The following is a 16354-nucleotide window of genomic DNA, read 5'->3' as shown; positions in this document are numbered from 1 at the left end:
CAACAAACGCCTTTTCGGGGCGGTCGCTCTTGCCATCTGAACTAACCAGCTGTACAGTGAGCATCAGCCCACCGTGAGGTCATGGAGTCTGACGGCATCTTCTCGGACCTGGTTAATATTTTATCGCTAAAGATTTTAAAAAGAGCCAATAACTGCATTCGGCAAACTTGGAAGAACATGTGCTGTGCCGCAACCGGCTTTAAAGACGAAACCTATTTCGAAGTCAGTGACATCACGCTGACGTACTGACGCTGGCGTTCTGGCACGAAATTCGAAAATTAAAGAAAAAAAGAAGCTTAACTCATCTTTTTATTCCGATAAACAACTTGTTTCCACAAATTAACGAAGACTGAGTTTTCTAAATATACATTATCAGTATAAGCTGATTTAGTGAATCTATTTAGTGTTCCTTTAAATTACGATCACTGCGAGAAGCCTTCGCCCTGCAGTGAACATAAACTCATATAAACATGCCGATAATGATGAAGATGACGATGAAGAAGCAACAACGAGCCAACAGTGAGTGTTTGTGATGAAGACAAATGACGCGATACCTGGGGTGCGGGTTATTTGAAAGGTTACGCACTTCTGTACAGGTTTACCGCCTACTTTAGGGCCCCCCATTCCAGTTAAATGTCTTGAGCGCAACTCGGCCCGTCATGTTAAGCAGATGATGCGTACCTCCCGACGAGGGTTCGTTCTGTTGGAGCTGCCAGCCGGCGTCGAGTCGGAACGGTGCCTCCTCGCCACATTCCTGCAAGAAAAGAACACAGCAGCGTTTTTAAGGTTTAGACTTTCCCGCCCTTGAACAGCCTTTTCTTATTATTTTTTTTAATGCACACACCGCTAACTCTCTACGACAAAACCTCGTGCCATCACCCTGCGGGGACACGTGACCCGATATCTACAAAAAATTCCACCATTACGCCAATCTAGTACGGAAAAGCGCCCTTGCCCGTTGTGTAAATCTCTCCGTCCAACAAAAAGAAAAATAACGGAAAAGAAAGAAAAGGAGAAGGTATAAAGTACGCAGGATTTCATTGCCTTAACTCTAAAAAGAAAACGGTTATCTCAGTTCGATCCCACGCGTGTCTACCCTCAACGTCGTTGCGAGCGCCACGTTCGAGGATCACTGGCAAGGCGGAGAGCCACGTCTTTAAAGCAACGGCAGCATGCGAAGTGGAAGGCCCTTATAAAGCTTTCGCCGTGGGAGGTATACCGGTCACGGACTAATTTACTTATCACGCGCAGTTTTAAAGAAACTAAACCACGAGGTGCGCGAGCGTTTCCGCGCCCGTGGAAACACCTATTGGCGCTTAGAGAGCTTTGGAGTGTGGAGACAAGAGCACGACTCCTACTCGGCATAGCCTTCAAGCTGTGCGGGCGGCCGACTACACGTGATAAAAACACGGCTGCGTGGTCATTCACGCAATGGCTTCGTGTGGTGCGAACCATCCGCTTCTGAGGTGCTAGCAACAAGTGTCTTTACCGACACGTCCTGGCAGCCCGCTTTACTTTTGACAACGACTGCGCGAGCGAAAGGAACCCGCTTTGTGCCTCCGACGGCAAATAACTGCGAAGCAGCCCTGGCCGCCCTGGTCATAAAACCATTTCGTAAGAAAACTTCCCGATAGGTGCATGCTGTCCAAGAACCCCACGTCTATGACGTGCTCCCGGCTCCCGCAGTCGCGTCCGGCGCGTTCAATGTGCAAAAGCATAGCCTTTAAGATCCGCATTTTAAATTCAGAGGGCGCCACCGTATGGGCCGTGGATTCGGACACCACTCACTGGCTTAGCGCAGCGATCTCTGAGCGCTCTGATTAAAGCTACTCGTTCCGGCGACCGGCGCGACACCAGCGCGGAGGGGCGTGTGCGACAAGACTAAACGTGGGTATATACCTGGCGATTCCCTGCAGCCTGTCCACCTCGAGCTGCCAGTGCTGCTGCAGCTCTTGCTGCCGGAGCGTCACGCCGCACACGGGACAGCCGAAGGTGGCCGCGGGGACGCTGCGACGCTTGGGCCCTGTGCAAGTGGGCAAGCCGAAAAAAAAAAAGAGCAGACTCCTCGTACCTTAGATCTGAGCGTACTGACGTGGGATTGGCAAGCGGGACAATACAAAACGCGAACAAACGTGCACGCGGCTGTCGCTAAATTTCCCCAATGCTTTCGATGGCTTCTTTTAGCTAACACTATGGCTGTAGTTAACAAACAATTGTAACTATTGTAATACTTTCAACAGCTCAAACTAACAAACAAGCGCTGTTTCACCCTGCCTGTCCTTTTTTTTTTTCTTTTTTTTACTCCGTACGTGTGCTCCATGAACTCCACCAAAAGAATTGAGCCGTTCGGATTCCTTGCTCTTTTCGTTCATTGCATAGCGAGGGACTCGATGTGTAGGGTCTTGATGCGATGAGGTAGCACACGAGAATTTACTGGCCAGCTGCCTGTTCATAAGCTTGAAAGCTCCTAAGGTTGAAAGGACGTTCCACAACCGCCGCCAGGGTCGTAAGTGGCGTTGGCTAACACTCCTAGAGCTAATGTGGTACACGTAGAACAAATGACCAATGAAGTGGACGGGAGCATGGCCGCCACGGTCGCTAATTGAATGGTAGAGCACCAAACGCTTTTGATGTGGGTTCGACTCCCATCGGCGACAAGTCGTCTTTTTCTTTCACTTTCATTTCCGTTTTCCTTGTTATTCTGACACTTTATTTAGTTCAGCTAATCTCCCCTATGCTTTCCCCAGCTTCATTGCCCGTTTCGTCGTACGGTTGTAATTGACGAAAAAATTTAGCACTTTGGTTTATGTTATTCCTCTCGCTCGTGTAAGCAAGTGACACTCAACAGAAAAAGAGACAAAGGATTTGGAGGCCGATTCAACCTCTCGCTGACGTCAATGAAAGAGAGACTTCTTCGGCGAGTTGGGGAGGTTGAGGATGGGGTGTACGAACCATTAATTTGTTGCGACAGCCACGCTGGAACGACGACGTTTGATAGACGTCAACTAGAAGTCAAATCGTCTTCCATTTTATTTTTGTCAACAGTTACCGTCATCGCCCATAGTAATAATTATTATAATCAGTTACTGTCATCATCATCATCATCATCATCATCACAGTCGTAACATACCCAGTGGCCCCAGGGGCACATACCCAGTGACCCTTATGTTTAGACTGCAGTATCGACGGGATCGGCCCACGACAGAGTCGGGAAACACATGTACCCCATACAGAAATGTAGGGCTAAGTCGCCAAGACCTCGTCTTTAAAGTAAGCACGAAAAAAAGCATGCATTCCCGTCCATACCGAGTAGAAAAAACCCACACCAGGCGTCGATATACTAGCGTGGTTATTTGTGTTTCAGTCCCGGTATACTGCTAAATGCAGTAGGTGCACAGACAGCGGCTCCCGGTAACGCTAACCGGGCAACGGCAAACGCAGCGCTGATGGCGACATCTTGCAACGACACGTTCACACGTAATTTGTTAATCGCGCTCTCGCGTTTTGTGGCAACTTGTCTCGGCCAAGAAGACCAAGGAAAATATCGTTTAAAATGTGAAGGAATCTCCAGCAATAGTGCGTCCTTCGCCGAAGCGACCTACACGGACACACATCGCATTTTAATGCAGTGGGCGATTTCACGGCATCCTTCCTGCTTATCTGTCAGCCATCTTACGATGCCCTGCGGAGCTACTGTGAGCAGAACCGTAATAAGGAGCTTTCGCTCAGACCACCCCTACGCGAATGTACGTGCGACGCAGATACGCTGTACCATTAGGCAAGTGCCAAAGCAGCTTGAATGTAATTTGTTGCGCTTAAAAAAAAAAAAGAAACCTGAAACTGCAGTGACGCACGGCGCCGGGTAAATACCAGAAATTTTTAGTAGCGCGCTTATATAACAAACTCTGTACTCCATCTCACAAGTCGTTTGCAGCGCTGTGGAAGCTGAAGGTCTCCTTCAGCCAATAGGAAGGCCGAGTGCCCTTCGAAAGGTGTTCATCCGCGCCGCGTCGTGTGCTCACCGCCACTGTCCTTCGCGGTATACGAAGTGCATGCTGTGCAAAGGTCCTAAGATGTCACGTATCGCTGTAACGTATCATGTAGCAAACAAAAATTGAAAAAAAAAAAAAAGCTCTTTAGACCCGCCAATAATCACTTAAGCGCGGAACTATATTCCTCTGCGCAAGGAACCTGTGTGACGACCGGTGTGCGCCTCGTACCTTAGACAGTGCTGCAAACGACTTGTGAGAGGGAGTACAAAAGCTGTATAAATCGGCAAGACATGAGGCAAGCTTAAAAACGTGCGTATAAAAAAAAAAAAAGAAAGAAAGAATAACGAACACTGCAAAACTTGTGCTACCTGGCAGACTCATAACCAATATTCAGAGAAGTTGTTCCTTTCGAGCGCTAGTATTAGTGCTTTTCTTTTCGAAAGACCGTAATTAACTCGCACACTTTCCAACTTTCCTCGCACATACCCCGTAACAGGCCCTTAATTCCCTCCAAATTTAAACTAGACGAAACATCTTGTTGTCCGAAGACGCTGGGAAAACGTGCGTACAGCGTTTTCCAGCACTTCTATAGGCGCATCAACAGGTTCGCGGCAAAATATAGTTACGATATCGCAGTTGTCTAAACAGCGCCTAAGCTGCATGAGCGCTAACAGCGAATTAAACTAGCGCATCTAATAATATTCCACGTGTAGTTATTACGTCGCTTGAGTGAAGTTTGCAAAACTCACATTCACAAAAAAAAAAAAAAATATCACGTGCAGACTAAGGACATGTGCTACAGTGAAACGCTTTTATAACGAAGCGCTCCTTCCAAATTCTTCGTTATACGGGAAACTTCGTTGTAAAGATCGAGCACCGCATACGCTCCGAGTGAGCAGGCTATAAGCATGTCCAGCAAAGTAAAAACCTTTATTTAACACGAATTCGTGAGATAATGAGTGAAAGAAGCCGCCAGTTTTCTTCTGCACAACTTTGTCCGACGGAATTTCGGCGAGTGTTAACCGACCCTATCGCATCGATCTTATCGACCTTATCGCATCGATCGAGGATCGCGGCATGCATCCCCGGCGTAACCTGGGAGCGACCGCTCCACGACGGTCCGACGCTTCCCCGCTGTCGGTTTTCTCGGTTCGTCTGCAGGCTCTTCATCGCTTGGCGCATTCGTAGACTTTCGCACCCTTTTCCTCAGCGATGGCTTCGACGACGCCGTATATATTTTTGAAGAAGAAGAAGACAATTTATTCTCTTTTTCAATGTTATGTATAGCATCCAAACATACATCGCCACGTCAGGAGGGAGGCTAAAGACTGTATATGCCTGACGAGGCCTATTAAAAAAAATTATGGGGTTTTACGTGCCAAAACCAATTCTGATTATGAGGCACGCCGTAGTGGAGGACTCCGAAAATTTCGACCGCATGGGGATCTTTAACGTGCACCTAAATCTAAGTACACGGGTGTTTTCGCATTTCGCCTCCATCGAAATGCGGCCGCCATGGCCGGCTGACGAGGCCTATCCTCCTCGTGGTGACAAACAGTGCATTCGAGACTACAAGCTTTCTTCTAAAGTAACATTAAAATCGCACAAAAGAAAAGAACATCCACAATTCTGTACAGTATATAAATGTTTCGAGATAGTACTTTTCGTAATTATAGCTGTGAAAAGAAACAGGAAAGAGAGCACACAAAAATCAACGAATAAGTAAACCACCGTTATCTAGCAATGTTGTAAATAATCTGCCACATTAAGACTATATACAGTAGGTATAAGTTGTGTGTTATGACCTAAGTAACAGATCCATAACTCTTCTTTTTGTAAAGTATTTTACTTGGGAACTCGTGTATTAGCGTTTCGACATCTTTGTTGTCATTCAAGAAAGTTATAATGGTATGTTCAAAGGTCTGAAGCTCATAGTACTAACCTAAGGAGTTTTGCGAGAGACATATCGGAGTTCATAAACAGCACCAGATCGTGCAACTGAACAAAAGCTAAGGTTAGGTTTCCTGTGGATCAAGCGATGAGCCTCTATTGCCTGTCGAATTGTTATTAACTTCTATATGTTAAGAAGGCCCAGTGAGTCGCCATTTCCGAGCAAACTCGACATCGACGTCAGCGGCGTCACACCTGCGGATGTGTCCCAACAAGCGACGTCCACGAGTTCAGCCATTCCACAAGCTGTGCGCCAGCAGGACTAAAATACTCGCTGCGATCGCGGCTCGCTCGTCAAGCGCGTCACGCTACACAGTGCTAGCGCTGACCGCAGCTCAGTGGCGACTGAGCAGGGCAGCAGTGGGCGGCACCGCGTTCGTGAGTGCATTGTAAAGCAACGAATCAGCCATCTGGGTGTTGAGTAACGTACCGCGGTCGCCAAGAGCCGACCTCGAAAGCGATTATGCCCCTGAGCTGTCTTCGGGTCTCGACAGGGCGCACAGGAACGAGACAACCGCAGTTGATACGGATCACGGCTTAATACAGTTTTGCGCGTTGTTGTCAACACTACGTTGCATCGCTGCTTCCGGTATTACAAAATAGGGGAATAGAAAAAAAAGAACATAAAAAATACCGGAGACGCAGAGACGCCAACAGTTAGCAGTGCTGGTCTCCAACTGTACATAATGGCGGCTGCCCAATATCGCTGACCCCCGATTGCTCTCTAATACACACCGCTGTTTTTTTGTCTCTTACCATACGTGCGCCTGTAATTTTTCATTTCACCGCTTGTTACGTTGTCCTTAGCTTCTTCTCAAACTTTTTTTTTATTAACGAAGTTTCAGCCCATAACTGTTGGTGCGTGTCTCCCGTCTTCGTTCTTGTGTTTCCTGAAGTTAGCGCTACTTAAGACAAGTTTGGTATCGATAGACTGCAATGATCGTAAGCTTTCCTATTCAGGGATATCGATAAGCTGCCGGTAATAACTTAAAAAAAAAAAAAAAAAACATTTTTTGTTTGCCTGAAGGTTTCGTCCACATGATCCGGGTATAGTCAGTCTATGAATTCCGCAGGAAAAGTTTCAGAACAGTGTCCGAAATGCGCTTCCCGTCCACAATAATTAAGACAAAAATATTTGCGTCACGAAAAAAAAAAAAAAGAAAGAAACCGAGCAGGCTCCCATCGAAGCAGGGCCCGTCTCTTGCCTTGCACCGAAAACCGATGAGACCCCTGGGCAAAACCCAACGTCCGTGAGTAACGAATCATAACGATCTGAGTTATGGATTTCACTCACCTATAGCCTAATAAATCACAAGGAATGGGCGACGTTAGATCGCTTTCTCGAATCGCACGTCAGTGAGAAAGATTGAGCGACAAACAGCCGCTGTTTAATGACAGCTACCATCGATTATGAGAGCAAATTGGTTGCTAGCCGGGCTTGTTGTCATGACGACATAGGAGAGTTTCTCCGCTAAACGCAGGCAGATCGGGCGGAATGCCGGCTGACCGGGGGCGGAATGCCGGTGGAGTGGGAGCGCAAACGTGAGCGGCCTGCACGGTGCAGCCACTTGGTGGCACCTCCGGCTATCCGGCAAAATAGCCAGTCCGTCTTCGCATAGCGCAATAACGCGGACACGCTAAACCTCTCTATAACCGGCAAATTCAGTGCAAAAACGGGACAGAAAGATTAAAAGCCAACGACACGGGCGCTGAAGAGCCTAGTGACAGATGTAATCCTTTTTCAGTCAGTCCCTGTTTGTGTGTTTGCCCATCTCTCTCTTTCTCTCAGTCTGTGTGCGCGCGTTGTCATTTTTCTTGTGTCTACCTTATCTTTCTCTGCCTGTATCTTTCGTCACAGCGCAACAAACTTAAGGTGAGAGTCAAGGCCCGTTTCATCCATTTCCTTAACATTTTGTCACGTTCTTGCGCTGTTTGCGATATTACGATCATGAGAGCTTCTGCAAATAAAAGGTCAAAGGCCTCGCTGTTACTGTCGTCGAACAGACGGAGATTAAGCCGCATCCGAAGCCAATCACCCGATAATCTGGTGACACTTTCGTTCATATTAATTCTGAAAATTCTAAGAACAAGAGAAAAACACATATAAGCAAAGCATTTTTAATGTCCGAGTCGTACCGCCAAGCGACGGCTCCATCGGAGTATAACAGAAGCCAATATCGAAGGCTGCGCCTTTGTGTACTGTATAGCCTGTAGGCACTGGAAGCGATAACAGGAGCCAGAAACACGTCGTGTCAGCCATGCTTCGAGCATCACCTATTAAATTTTTTGTTCGTACTTTTTTTCGTGGTTCTTTTCCTTTTAGCAGCAGTGTCGCTGTAAGCGCAAGCCGCCAAACCGAGACCGAAGAAATAGGACTTTCCGCACTTGCCCCCAAATGCGCTGAGCGCGAATCTCCCTGGAGCCCGTATTTCGGAAACTCCCTCATAAATCTCGTAACTGTGCGATTATGTATGCCATCTCAGCCTATAAGAACGTCGTATTTCTGTGAAAATTAGAAGTTGAAAGAAATAAAGCAGGGAAATTCCCATTGGCAAATAGAGCCGCGACAGCGTCATCGCGGATGAATCCTTCAGCAGAATGCGAAGTGTAGTGCGCGATACATGCAGGAAGGGAGAAAAAAGAAGAGCGAACATAAGATCAAGCAGCTAGCCTCAGCAAGCTAACTTCCTCTGGTGACGCCCGTCCCTCTCTATACGGGTTCTATCTGCGCGTTGGCTCTCTGGAAGCACGCTCTCCAGGGGGGCCGGATCTATAAAGGCATTGTTCGGTTCGTGGTAGTTATTAGGGACTTTTAGTTTGTCCGCTATTCCGGCAGACGGATGTGGTTTGGGCGGACTGCCGGATGGGCGGGGGCGCAAATGTGAGCGGCCGGAGAGGTGCAGCCGCCTGGTGGCGTAGGGCTCAACCAGACAAACACAGTGCTAAAACTGCAGCAACCAACTATATTCTGCTTCGCTGCGGGTGCAAATTTACGACAGCGGCGTAATTGTGGACACGATTACGCCGCTGTCGAAAATTGACGCCAGCAGCTAAGCAAAATATAGTAATTGGCTCTGTGTTTGTGTGGCTCAGCTTTACACCACCAGCTGGCGCCACCAATCTGGTCGCTCACGTTTACGCTCCCGCTCATCCGCCAAACCGCCTGCGTTTGCCGGAATACCGGACGCACTAAAATTATGTGACGTCCCCGTCACGATCGGCCCACGCTTTGAGGAAGGAAACAAACTAGACGGGAGGACTGCGTCATGAAGCCAGCCTTGGCAAGCGAACTCTCCAAGCAGCCACCCCAATCGATTTTATCCCCTCCCAAGTAACGGCCCAACACGTGACCTTTGAAAATCATGTAAACCGTTTTATCGGCGAGGAGGACCGTAGCCTCGAATCAGCGCGCCGCGCCGCTCTCCTTCGCACACTGGTATATTTGTGCGGACCGCTGTTTCTTCTAGCGGCGACTTGGAATAGTAGTGGTGTCATTGCGAATTAGTGCGATTATAGTGTGTTGCGTCCGTGATGGCTGCGATGTCAGATGACTCGAGGTAAACGGGCTACCACTATGCTGTATTCTGCTGCAAAAGTATCTTTCGGAAGCGAGTGCGACGTGCATCTTCAGCAACGGCGACTCCGTGGACTGCGCCGCTGCGCTTGCAAACAAGCGTCGGCTTTGAATCGCCAGCAGTAAGAGAGAGGACTTGACGCCATCAGCTTCGTCACGTGTATGCTCACAAGATTTTGTTTCGAGTGCGCGCACGGCGACGAAATTAGCACCCATCATCAAACTAGAATATGAACGAGGTGTTGTGCAATGCAACAGGATCCTCACGATTCCCTCTCTAAATAATTTCCTCCCTCCATTGCCCTCACCAGTCGGCCCTCCACTCTACTCTCCGCCATACATCCACGCGCACGACGGCCGGACTTACCGATTGCCTATCACGTGGCCAGGGCCTATTTCCCATAAGCCTCTCCTTTGTATTTTTATGACTACGCTCAAAAATTGTAAGGTGACGCTCCCTCCTAGTCTCTTTCCTTCATCTACGGCGCGACATTATGAAGGTCAAGTGCCAACGGCGTACGTGCAATACACAACGCCATGGCCGACACTCATTACAAGGCACTTATCGACTTCAAATATTTTTAGTCCAACATCATGCTACAACATTGCTGATAGAACTGTATTACAATGTGTTCTGGCATTTAAAAATTCTTAACTCTATAATTTTCCCCCAAAAAAGCTAGTACCTCTAAGGTTGGCGCACTACCAATAGCACACACACTTACTGACTCTACCGTAATCGCGAGTAGGTGTAAGCATAAAATGGTAACCGGCAAAGGAGACTGCTTGGAGATGTTCCTAGCCACAATCTTAAAATGGGTGTAGTGCATGTTTTCAACGGCACACCCCACCACATCACACCACGCCATATTGTGCACGGGTCCATATGGACGCTGCCCAGCTAGAAGAAAACCGGCTGAAGGCGGCACGACAGGCAGCAAAAGACGCCAGGGAGACAGCGCACTACCCAGCTAGAAGAAAAACCTGAAGGAGGCGTTACGCAGCTTGGCGCCATCTCTCGGGGGGAAGCAAAACCCGCCCCGCGGAACTCACGGACTGCTGGCGTTCAAAAGAGCACGGGCAAACTTGTTTCAGTGTCAAAGGATGACAATGAAGTGTACGGAGCCTTGTATCTGCCTTTTGAACGTCGCCCCCCCCCCCCCTATTGGAAATGACAAATAAAACTTCAGCGTACTAGAAGTCAGAGCTTGAGTGAAATCGTGAACAAGCATTCGGAAGAACTCGGAAGCATTATATATTTTAACTTGTTTAACTAGCGTATGTAATGCGGAACTGTACACGGGGTTGTGGGCAAGAGACAGAATTTTCTTAATCTTTGACTAGTTGCCCGCGGATGATCGCGTTTTGTTCTCGCAATTTGCTTGTACGTTCTCGTTTGAGCGTCCGGATAACGGCGCCGGCTTTTGGCTCAAGGTCACCTGAACGTCGCCGACAGCGGGAGCTAAAGGCTTTTCATGCTAAAAAATAAGAAAACAGAAAGAAGTGTGGCATATTCTTATGTAAGCGCACCAATGGCCCGCAGTTAATGCTAATCTAAGGGTGACCGGTTAAAACAACCGGACCTTCCTGCACCAGTAATGTGTAAGTACTGTGCACCAACAGTCACCACATATTTCTAATGTTAGCGTTCGTACTGAACAAACTACTGTTCCATTCGCTCTTCATTGCTTAAAGAAATACAGCTAAAATCATAGGAGCAAGCTCCCGTTACTGCGAAATCGCTTCACGCGAATCAATGGACACACATGGGGAAGACTATGCGCAAGAATGTACGTCCTCTCTTTGTGTATAGCCATCTGCAGTGCTGGTTTTCGCTGCATGACTTTACGCCAACAACTTTGCTATTTGAATTTCTGTATTTCGTTAAAGCAGAAGCAGCATTTTTAATTTTTATGAGCCGCGCAAACCATCGTTAACAATCCCACTGTCATAAAGAGTTGGTTTAAATAATATACCCATGTTGCGAAACGCGAACAATTCACGTAGGCAATTCGTCACTCATTCCTTTGTTGTTTGTTTACGTTCCGCAACATGCGTACATCTCTCGTTTGCAATAAAGATTCCCTATAGTTGAAAGCCAGCGCTTGTCCTCGTCTGTTCTTCGGCGTTGTCCTTGTTCAAGAAGGCGCGCTGTTGTACTTTGAATGATGCAGAGTCAACTAGTCCAATCTTCGACATTAGTAAGTCCGGTTCGTCGCAGGCAACGTAGCCCGTATACTACTTTTGACAAATTCTGCACACGGCTTATCGTGAAGCAACACACCAGTTAAGTGTGACTAGTCATGAGAGACAAGAGCCAGGGCGTTCCATGGGTGGCAGTGATGACGAAGACAGTAACCAGCTACAGTAGAAAGGCCAGTCAACAAAATACAGAAGTTGTGAGCTACATATTCCTACGCAAGGGCCCTAATTTGGCAAATACGCGATGGTATTCGTGAGGTATGGTATCCCAGTTATGGAATCAGATTTGAGCATTCCAATGCCAACAGAGGGACTACAAGAATTGTTTTATTTTTGTTTCAACGAAATGCAACATAGCCGGATCGTAAACACTCCATGAGTTCAACTGGACTGTCGCGACAGCACACGCAAGCTCGCCACTCTTGTTTTGTCACCCGCGCATGACATGCGCGCGTAGTCTCTGAGGCCATGACGCGCGCAACGTGAAACACGGCAACAGCGCTAGATGTCGCTCGCATCTTATGTTCAATTAATGTTCAACAAGGTGCCCGAGCACAGTGCCGTCAGTGAGCCGCGAAAGCCATTCTAAGGTACCCTATACTGTTTCAAATTACAAGCTCTCGCCTTCCAGTTATGACGTCATAGCTCAAAGCTCGCGGGCCTTCTGCCATCTCGGAGGCAATGGTCCGCGCAACTTACGACCAACATAATATCCACCGGAGGTTACAGTGCCCAGAATATCGGAGGCCACTCACTCAAATGTCGCGCATGGCTGTCGTCCACATCGATGTCCACGTCGGCACTCTCGTCAACAATGGAGACGGTCTGTCAGGGATAAAAGAGAGAGAGAGAATAAAAAACAGGTTTCAATGTCGTAACCTGCTAGCACATACGAGGGGTGATCAAAAAGTTTTGCAACTCCCATATAATAAAAACTTCCAGACCAAGGAAAAAAAAATTTTTTTTCAACATAATCTCTCCTCACACTAATGCACTTCTTCCGTTTTCCTGGAAGTCTTTTGATACCTTCCAAAAAACGAAGCTTTCTTCCTGATTGCCAAGTCACTTCTCTGCGGCAGTTTGAAGCGAGTTCAAGTCGTCAAACCTTGTTCCCTTGAGGTGTGTCTTCTAATTCGGAAATAAAGGTCACTCGGGGGCAGGTCGGGACTGTAGGGTGAGTGGTCCAACTGTTCGAAACCACATTCTCGAATGGGCCGCCTGGGTAACACGTGATCTGTGAACCGGGGCGTTGTCGTGCAGGAGCAGGACACCTCTTGTCACTAATCCTCGGCGTTTTTTCGCGATGGCTTTACGCAGTTTTCGAAGAACGTTGGCGTAGTATTCGCCTGTAACTGTCCTACTGTTTACAAGATGCTCAATGAGAAGGATCCCCTTTGCGTCCCCAAAAAAGCGTCGCCATCACTTTCCTCCCTGAGAGTTGAGTTTTCTTTTTTTTTCTTTTTTTTTTCGCGGGAGGGATCCCCGAATGCCTTCACTGCATAGACTGCTGTTTTGTTTCTCGGTCCCGCTGATACATCCACGTCTCATCCCCAGTCACAAGGCCGGAGAGAAAATCTTCTTGGTCGCTTGAATAGAGGTGCAAAAGTTCTCTTGATGAATGCACGCGGTGGTGTCGATCTTGAGTTGAGAGGTTCCGTGGCACCCATCATTCTGAGACCTTCGACATACCCAAAACATCGTGGATGATAGTGAAAACACTGTCATAAGAAATGTTCAATTATCCGGCAACTTCGGACCCTTTGATTCAGCAATTACTCACGGTAAGGCTCTCTGCTGAGACTGAATGGTACAAATCGGTTAAAGTGGTCGGCCCCCCTTACCTTGGGTCGTCTTCCACATGCACACGGTCAAGTTTAAACTCACTGAACCACCGAGTCACTGAAGCATATGAAGGACATAAACTGCCATACACATTCCCCATCCTGCTGTGGATTTCTTTGGTGGAACTTTCTTCTTTGCACAATAATTGGATAACGCTCCGGTAATCGAATTTGAAATCATGGGACGACGCCATGTTTGACTGACTGATGCAGGCCACGCAACGAACTGGAATGCTTGATATTCAGACCTTGCTAGGCTGCAGAGATGACCTAAACAAAAGGTAGAGAGAGATCACTGTCAGATATTTGGTTATAGCTAAGTTGCAAAACTTTTTGATCTCCCCTCGTAAGTGGTTACGAAGCGATGGGGCTTGAGCGACGACACCCCATGGTTGAAATACAGGATCGCAAACATTGAAGCGGCGAGAGTAAATCGACACAAATATCGAAGAGCGAATGCATGTTACATGGCACTAGCAGACGCAAAAAAGAAACTGACCACTCCAGGAAGATGAACGAAAGTATGAAAACAACATGTACACAACATTCACTACACGATCGGAACAAGGGCTGGCACTTGGGCGTGTTTCTAGAAGCAGTAACCGGGACGAAGGAGCTCTGGGAGAGAAGCATCTTCGAACGATGAAGTTCGTCATGTCCAAGATTCGATGCCAAAGAAAGAAGGAAAAAAAATCAGTGGCGCTTTAGCGGCAAATGCGAGAAATGCGTTAGCAATACATCGCACCTGTATGAGGTCCCGGATCGATTATTGAAACCACGTTCACCACACTGCAAGGTGTTGTTGAGGATCTCACTCGACACACATCCTCCCTCTTCGAGGAACTTACGACGGTCTGGTGCAGACCACCTTCAGTAGCCCTAATAGCCAGAGGTCGAGACTTCGACTCCCACGACCTCTGGTGCTAATTAAGGCGAAGTTAATAAAGTTAGAGTTAGTTAAGGCGCTAGAATCAACGACTCTTCCGTTGTGCGCACCTTGTGACGAGCACCGTTGGCTATGTCACGGCGTTCTCCTGGCGTGCCCGCAATGCTTTCGCATTATTCCACGTAGGGTTAACTAAGTGCCCCTTGAATAATTATTGCTATTAACATTACTGTTATTATTATTATCATTATTATTATTATTACATAGAGCATTTAATGATGATACGGACGTATCAGCAATCAAATTCTAAACCTTTCAACTCTTCTCTCGTGTTGAGCAGTCGGGTTCCAACAATCACCTTTGTTTTGTCTACAGGGAAATTCCCGGTACCTCGTGTATCCTTTATATTTTTTTTTTTCACGAAAGAGAGAGATTGGGTGTGAGGAGGAGAAGGCGAAGATTGGTGGCGACTCTTTCGAGCCAGATGGCCTCACAGTGGGACTACATAATGGTCAAAAATTCCGCGTCATTTCTGTCGACTCCAGTTTAGGCAATCGAAATCAAATGGGCAAGTCGGTGGTGGAGGGGAGGGAGAGCGTGGAGGAGTGCGTTGCAATTCGATGGGACTGCTTTACTTAGAATACACTGTCAATGCCACCTCAAGGGTCGTCACAGGGAGAGAAAGAGAGAAAAATCAAAGACTTATGCATCACGTGCACATGAGATACACATCAGCGCATTTCCTTCTTCTGATACGCGTTAAACAAGTTTCATACTTCCATCTCCTGTGACTTCATACTGCGGTCTTCCTGTGAGCCTCTGTATCGCTTGAATACGGCTTCGGAGAACACTGTGGAGGAGCCCAACTTCCCGACTTCCTTGCCACTTGCACACAGCAGATCACTCTCACGCAACGTCCAGCCAAAAGCATTCGGGCTTGCGCACGAAAATCTTGCTCAACTTACACCTCAGCGGCGGCTGCCGCGTCTCCTGGGGGCAAGCGCGAGGTCACGGTTTCGATTTCCATCTGCGGCGACGACACACACTCCGAAAGTGGAGGGGGAGGGGGGGGGGGCTAACTGAAAAGCGAGAACGAAAGACGCTCCCCCTCGTGCTCGAGCGCTCGCCGAAGAACCCCAGGCGGCCGTTATTATTATTCTCTACCCTTCTACTACTACGTACGACGCCTCCAACGTAGCGTCAGCGTATGCCACCCAGACGCACAATCGCCCGTCAAAATTAAATTAATGAAAGTCGACCGTTTGTCCGAATGCTACGAGTGCCGTGGCAAGACGGGTACGCCCGGCTAGAAAAAATTTCAGGAACCCTACTTTTTTTACGCGCCAACCGCTTCATTAAACTCTGCGGATTTCTCGCCGAAGCAGGCACCGACGCGAGCCGCGGATATTGTCCGCGTACAAATGAGCTTCGGACTGCAGCGGTGGCCGCGTTCTTTCGCGGTCGCATCGTCCACGCGCAGTCCTTGTTATGGACTAAGCACACACGCCTTATCTCACGACAATGCTCCGAAACTTGCACCACGGCCTTCCACGCACGCAATTTACCGCACTTCGTCGATCACAAGCGTCGTTTCTTACTGTCCCACAAGTAACAAGTTAATAAAGGGAACATCAGACATCCACCCGTCCGTAGCAATTGTTACTAAGGAAACCTATGCGGGTTCCTCGATAGAAAAGCCTCGCAGTTGAAGAAAAATTCGTCCCAGTCCCCTTTTTGCCTCTCTTCGTGGGCATTTCTTGAAATGTCGAAATAAAAACAATAAGCAAATCTAAACGCTACTGCCGGAACTCATTTCACTTCGCTTTTTTTCGGCGACCTTCTTGTTATAGCCGAAATGCCACTCGCTCAAGTAACTGCTTCCCTTGACACGCACTTTCAGTGAAGCGCT

The 16354-nt window shown here is 47.9% G+C and overlaps 1 protein-coding gene across 3 annotated transcripts in view; it reads right to left on the bottom strand.

Annotated features, from left to right (window-relative positions):
• The window catches only part of LOC126517782 (E3 ubiquitin-protein ligase Rnf220-like), a 65985-nt gene that overhangs the window by 33877 nt on the left and 15754 nt on the right, over positions 1-16354 (bottom strand). For 2 of the 3 annotated variants that reach the window (XM_050167574.3, XM_050167575.3), the window contains exons 2-4: positions 12474-12543; positions 1900-2023; positions 682-754 (exon numbers count right to left, since the gene is read on the bottom strand). In XM_050167574.3, the coding sequence (XP_050023531.2) occupies positions 682-754; positions 1900-2023; positions 12474-12543 (267 nt within the window). The remainder of the gene's footprint in view (positions 1-681; positions 755-1899; positions 2024-12473; positions 12544-16354) is intronic. The other variant, XM_055064271.2, reaches the window with a different exon arrangement.

Source organism: Dermacentor andersoni, chromosome 11 (genome assembly GCF_023375885.2).
Source record: "Dermacentor andersoni chromosome 11, qqDerAnde1_hic_scaffold, whole genome shotgun sequence".
NCBI lineage: Eukaryota > Metazoa > Arthropoda > Arachnida > Ixodida > Ixodidae > Dermacentor > Dermacentor andersoni.
The sequence above is the reverse complement of the archived record's forward strand: the minus strand, read 5'-3'. Positions and strand labels throughout refer to the sequence as shown.